The 6,739-nt window shown below is 47.4% G+C and overlaps 1 protein-coding gene across 2 annotated transcripts in view; it reads left to right on the top strand.

The window, feature by feature from the left end:
* Nucleotides 1-250: 250 nt before the first annotated feature.
* Nucleotides 251-6,739, top strand: part of BEND4 (BEN domain containing 4) — a 33,421-nt gene continuing 26,932 nt past the window's right edge. For both annotated transcript variants that reach the window (XM_065837928.2, XM_065837929.2), the window contains exon 1: nucleotides 251-720. In XM_065837928.2, coding sequence (XP_065694000.1) covers nucleotides 366-720 — 355 coding nt within the window. In that variant the 5' untranslated portion in view covers nucleotides 251-365. The remainder of the gene's footprint in view (nucleotides 721-6,739) is intronic.

The raw sequence follows: 6,739 nt of genomic DNA, 5'->3' as shown, positions 1-6,739 counted from the left end.
GGTACTCCGCGGCCCCTCCGGGCCGGGCCGGGCCGGGCCGGGCCGAGCTGGGTGGAAGCGGGGGAGACTCCCGCCGCCGTTCGACCCCCGCGGCGGCTCCCGGCTGCTCACCTGCCCCCGCGGGGGAGTGCCGGGGGCGGTGGCAGCGGCCCCGCCAGGGCCCGCCTCCCCGCCCCGCTGCCATTAGCAGAGATTACCCTAAACACTTGCCGGTCGCCGCCCGTCTCCCTCCAGGCATTGGCGCGGCCGCCTGTCAATCAGGCCGGCGCCCCGCCGCGCCGGGGCTCCGCCGTGCCACAGAGACGAGCCGCGGCGGCGGCAGACACAGCCCCGGAGCGGGGCCGCGCCGGGGGAGGCGGCGGAGGATGGAGGAGGAGATGCAGCCGGCGGAGGAGGGGCCCAGCACCCCCAAAATCTACAAGCAGCGGGGCCCCTACAGCGTCCTGAAGACCTTCCCCGGGAAGCGGGCGGCGCTGGCCAAGCGCTACGAGAGACCCACCATGGTGGAGGTGCCCCGCGGGCGCGGAGCGGGGCAGCCCTTCCCGCACGCCGCCGAGCCGCTGCCCTACGCGCCGCACGGCCCCTTCCCCAACGGGCCCGCCCGCCCCGCCGCCGCCCCCAGCGCTGCCCAGGGCCGCCCGCCGCCGGCCCCGAGCTCCTCCGGCCGCTACGGCCCCTGCCCGGCGGCGGCGGGGGGCGGCGGCGCGGAGCTGAGCGCAGGTACCCGCAACTCCTCTCCTCCGCCGCGCAACTTCGCGGGGCACTTTGCAGCAGGCGGGAGCGGAATGGGGGCTGCGGGCTAAGCCCCCTACACACACTCCTCTCCCGGGGGGCTGGCGGGGTGCTCGCCCCCCGCAGGGTTTCCCCCATCGGGGCTGGCGGTGCCGGGCGCTCCGAGGCCGGGTGCGAGGGAAACGCGGCGAGCGGCTGGGTCCGTCCGTCGGTGGGCCACCGTTAAAGTTCCCGGGGACGGGTGGGGCCGCTGTCCGGCCGGCATCGCCCCCGGGGAGGCAGGGGGGAATCGCTGCCGCCTCCGCTGCCCTCGGGGCGGTGCCGGCAGCTACTCGGGACTTGGCGGGGCAATTGGCCGCCGGTCGGTTCGCACCTGCGGGAGCGGCGCCGCCGTCTGCGGGGCGGGGGGGGCCCGGGCCGGCCGCTCCGCCGCGGTCGCGGCTGGGGAGGGCGGCAGAGTGGGGCTGACTGGCGGGGGGAGCTGCTGGTAATGGAGAGGCTGCTGTGGTGGTGATTTTAACAGAAAGAAAACAAGTCGGCTGCTTGCCTGCACTGTTTTCCTAAGATGCAGCGAGGAACAGGAGATCAGATGTTTTTATTTATTTTTTTTCTTTAAAGGTGTAAGATACCGAGATACTGAATACATATCTTTCTTCTAGTGATGGCTTGGAGTTAAAAACCACGTAGATCTTGATATGCAACCTAAATTTGGCATCAGGAAATGGGAAATTGCATCTTTAAGCAGAGTACAATCAAAAATGAATTACAATAAATCCTATATAATTGCATAGGTCATTCTCTTTAATGAGATTTTATTAACCTGACTGTCAAGCTTTTGAGTCAGGCAGATATTTTATCTTCTTCAACTGATAAAAGTGTCAGCTATAAACCACCATATAAATATTCATAAATCTACACATCTGTGGCAGCCTATCAGCATCATTCTTTTGGACATTAAAAGCATTCTAATTACTTTCTGTCTAGCAGAGCTGAAATGCTGCCTGTTATAGTATGTGCTTGGCAGGCATGATTGCTTTTGTTTGCCATCACAAATAGCAGCATCCTATTTTATATACTGATGGTCCAGAATATATTCAGGGTTTGACTGAACAGGATGAATATTATGAAGCACCATCTGGTTTTGATAACATCGGGTATATTAACTCATCTGTTAATTTTTGACACATCATTGATTTATTTATTTAGAAAAATTGGATCCTGTTTTGGTATGTTGCTGTTTGCCTTTGTAACAAATGTGATGACATTTCCTTACTAAACAGGGCGATATGCTAGTTAATAGGATATATGGCTATGTTTTAATGCCTCTTTTTGCTCAGAAGCAGCTGTATACTGGATGAATTTATTATGTCTTGTTACAGATAATTCAAGTACTTTACAAAAAAAAGTTTAGAATAGATTAGGCCGAAAATTCACAGCTCTGACGCATAGTCCCATGATCCATGGAAGAAGGTCATATTTTCTTTTTTCTTGAAACTACTTCTTATTTTAAATGCCCAAGTGGTGGTAGTTCAGTATTTTTTGTGGCCCAAAATCAAAATGCTGCTTATAAGTGTGACACCTATGTTTCTTTACAGAAGCAGATTACGCCATGGAAGACATTCAGCTGTCTGGTAGATGATACATGGGGCCATATTCACAGTGAAGCCCTCTGGGCTTTCATGAGCAGAAGTTTGGACTTTCTCCTGCTTCTGTAGATTGTGCTAGCCAAGAGCTAAAGCAGGCTTCAGGGTTTGTCATTGATTCAGTCCTGTGCTAAAAAAAACAACCAACCAGCCATAGTTAAGGGACTTCTCTTTGAGCACTGAAGTTCTATGAAGTCCCTGTCCCGTCACCTGCACATCCAGGCTTTACTTTTACTTTAGGTTCCCGTATAGGTCCCAACATACCCTTCTCTCTTAAGTCAGAAGCAGAACAGAATAGGAGAAAACAAAACAAAAACTTACTATGGTGTGCTGAAGTGGAATTCTGAATAGAGTCAAAGTTTAGACCTTTTGGGTGTTGCAGTTCCTGAGGTGCAGGTGCTCTGCTGAGCTATGGACCTATCACTCCAGCTTTGAGATGAAGAAATACCAGGTGCCTTGTGTTGGAGGAGCGGTAGCATGGTTAAGCTGAGCAGGGAGCTGTCGAGGGGTAGCATGTTGGGGCCTGGAGGCTGTAGAATCATTGAATGTCCTGAGTTGGAAGGAACCCATGGGAATCATAGAGTCCAGCTCCTGTCCCTATGTATGACAACCCCACAGTTCACACCATGTGTCTGAGGGTGTTGTCCAGTCCCTTCTATCAGGCTTGGGGCCGTGACACCTCTCTGGGGAGCCTGTTCAGTGCTTCAGCACCCTCTGGGCGAAGAACCTTTTCCTCATGTCCAACCTAAACCTCCTCTGGTACATCCTCCTGACATCCCCTTAGGTTCTGTCACTGGTTGCTAAGGAGAAGAGTTTGGCACCTGCCCTTCCTCCTCCCTTTGTGAGGAAGCTGTAGACAGCAGTGTCTTAGTCTCCTCTTCTCCAGGCTGAACGAACCAAGTGACTTTAGACACTCTTCATAGGTCTTCATCGCCAAACACTTCAACAACAACTTTGTAGCCCTGTGTATGTATGGGAAGTACTTCCATCACGTCGTCCAGAGCCCTGGAATCCTCTTAGCAAATGTGTGAGCCAGTTTAATTGCTCAGGCTGCTGCTGGGGAAGCAGAGCTGGGGTTTTGCCCCTGGGGAATGGGATGGTTTACATGTGCTCCATGCGTGGTCACTCCGTGCTTTGCCCAGTGCCTGCAGGGTCTCTGCCCAGCCATCTCCTGGGTTCCCCGCAGCAGCAAGGGGCACAGGCTTGGCCCTTTCCAGAACACCTTGTTGCCAGAGGTTCATCTCCTGAGTGGTGGCTGTTGTAGTGGGGAAGGATCCTTCCCTTAGCAGGTATCCAGCAGCAAGTCTGCTGGGTTGTTCTCCACAGAGCAGTCACCATCCATGACTGGTATGATTTTCCCACTTAGCTTTGCCATAGCACTTAGCAGCTATTTACTTGAGTGAAGATGTGGAGGGCTGTAGGTCAGTTTTATAGGGATACCTATTTCATAAGCTCAGAGATTCCTCCCTTTTGCTGATACCTCTTCACTTGTGTGGGCAACAGTGAGCAAGCTGACAGGTAAAACACCATTCCTGGGATGTCTAACTCTGCGTTAGCAACTTAAACACTTAATGTGGTTGATTCTTAATCCTTAGGCATGACATTTCTGGCTGCTTGGGATTCAGAATACCAACTTTGTTTCTGAGAGTTTGCACCTCAAACACAGCTACAAGTAAGGATTCTTCCATATTTTTGAAGCTTTTCCTGATGGTTAGAACTCTTTCCAAGAATGAACGGTTTCTTCCTCAGTTCGTCTTGAAGATATGGCCCTGATTTCCATCTCCAGAATTGCAGGATGAGAGGTTAGATGAACGAGGAAAAGCAGGTGTGCACCCTACACCATGATGAGGAAAGCTCTCACTTGAGATCCCATCTTGTATGGAAAGATCCTGCATGAGAAATACCATCTTATGATGGGAGATGTGGAACTGCACTGCAACATGAGCTTTCTCTTCTAGTGAATAGTGGTTATACTGACTGCTGCTGTGGAGTAAGCCACACAAATGGATGCATCCAAAGCACCAACAGATACCCATTTTATCCTGTAAAATATTAGTTCTTTGTTAGTCTATTCAGATTTTCCTGGATGAAAAGAATGTTTGTCTTTGTGAATATTTACATGCTACATTTACCTGTGTCATAGTCTACCAAAGAAACTCCATTTCCTTAGGAAATCACGATGCAGACCTTACAGTGTGCCTTAAATTTTAAGATGGAAAGCAGAGATAGAACAGAGCTGTCTTAGAGGTGTTATCCCACTGCCAAAAACCTGGCATGTTTAACACAACCAGTTAATCAACCTTTATCATGTCCAGACAGAAAAAAGGTTTTTATGTGAACAGAGAAGGTGAAGATCATAATTTTGGCCTTATACAAGAAGCTGGGAACCCTCATCTGGAAGTAGATCTATTGGATCAGTCCTGAAATGACCAAACACTTGTAGTCTTCATCCGCTGGACTGCCTTGGTGATCTTCATGCAAAATGCTCCAGAAATCATCACTTAGTCAGGATGGGGGGGTGTCAAATGCTCTTGAGTTTTGTGACTCAGCCGTAAATGTTTGCAGCAGTGTTCGTATCTAAAAGCATAATGAGAAAGTCTGTATGCATGGATGAAGCCATTTGAGGGGTGCAGAGCTGCTGCCCCAGGATCTAAGGTAATAATAATATTATTACAATCTGACAAATAAGGAAATACAAATCATCAGGTGAGAAGACAGAAAACACTGTAAGGTGAAGAGTGAGGTGATTGAAATTGCTATTTCAAATGGACTTTCAAATCTTGCTGAAAATTAAATAGCAATGAATACATTCCGCCCAGGTGAAAATGTACGGTATTCAGACCCGCTCAGTAGTTATACAGATGGCTTTTTAAGCCATCTGTATAAGATTACAAAGGAAACTATGGAAGAGCCACGACCTGCACCCAGAGCCATTGAGACTCAACACAATACCTTATTAATAAAGCTGTCTGGTATTGAAAAGATCATCGGATGTAGGAAAAGCTGATGTTATACCTGCCAGTCTTTCCAAATATCTTTTCTGATGCATTGGTGTAAGTTGTCAAGTTGAGTTTCAGAAGTTTGCTCTTTCTAATAGCCTGGTTTTAGTCTGGCTGTTGGATAGCTAAGAAGCCCCATAGTTCGGCATCAATTAGGAAAAGATGTAAAGGTGAATGCTATATCCAGGGACTGGTACCTGATTTGCCATATGATAGTGTCTTCTGGTTGCTTGCACTCCTAAATAATCTAGTTAGGAATACTTAACACTTTTAGCAATTTAATCCTGATCTATTAGCACTTTATGGGCTTGATCTGGCAAGTCTACCTTCAGGCAAAAGTCTAGTTAAAGTCCTTAAAAGTTCTGTAAGACTAAAGAGTGCAAGGTCTGAGTCATTAGAATTACATGGTTGGTGAGCATCGTAATAAGGAAAAGGAATATCACAATAAGACTTTATTAAAGTGTTTACACTGTTTTAGCCTGGTGGAGTCTTCAATAGAATCCTCCTTTCCTAGAAAATATACACATTACAGTAAATCAATTAAGAATCATAGATCAGTGATTATTCAATAATATTCACATCAAACCAACTTTTTGTCATTTCTTAGGGACTAGATATTGCATAGTGCCTGCATTTCTAATGACAGCCCATAAAAGCTGAAATCGCAATTTCTATGATAAATGCTAAATGGCCAGCATTTGTTTCTGGTTTTTCTCCTATACAAGAAATAACCATAACTATCATTCTCAATTAGGATTGTTCACACTGTGGGTACGCATACTGTTGTTGGTGTAGAAGCCACATTAAAGTGGTGGTACCTCGTTCAGCACAGAGCTGGATGTTTCCAGAATGTGTGCTGAGAGCATCCCTCACTATTGCTGCCCAGTGGCACCCACAAAAAAAGCATTTGCAAATCTTTCTGCTAGCATTTCAAAATAGCCCTGCCTTGTCATGACTTTCATTTTTGTATCTTTGAGTATGGGTTAAAGTTAAGAAAAAGAACAGTAATTGCTGTTATTGTGTCTTTGTAGTTGATCTGATACTGAAGATTAAATCAATACTGTCATTTCTGTATAAAATTTCAGTTACATTCTAAGCTATTATCACAGTGGATGTGCCTAATGCATTCAATTTTACAACAAAACTAATGATTAATTTTATCTTTTCTGATGTTAGTGTGTATTACAGCATTCTTCAGAACTGATATTTGAAATGTCAGGTTACTTTTCACTATATTTTAGGAGAAACCATAATATTAGTGTAACATATCTTATACTAATCTAATCCCTTTCCAGTTTCATTCATATTTTCTCTCCTTGCAACAAGGATATGCAAAGAATGAGTAACTGTTTTGTCAACAGGGAC

Source organism: Patagioenas fasciata, chromosome 4 (assembly GCF_037038585.1).
Source record: "Patagioenas fasciata isolate bPatFas1 chromosome 4, bPatFas1.hap1, whole genome shotgun sequence".
NCBI lineage: Eukaryota > Metazoa > Chordata > Aves > Columbiformes > Columbidae > Patagioenas > Patagioenas fasciata.
The sequence above is the reverse complement of the archived record's forward strand: the minus strand, read 5'-3'. Positions and strand labels throughout refer to the sequence as shown.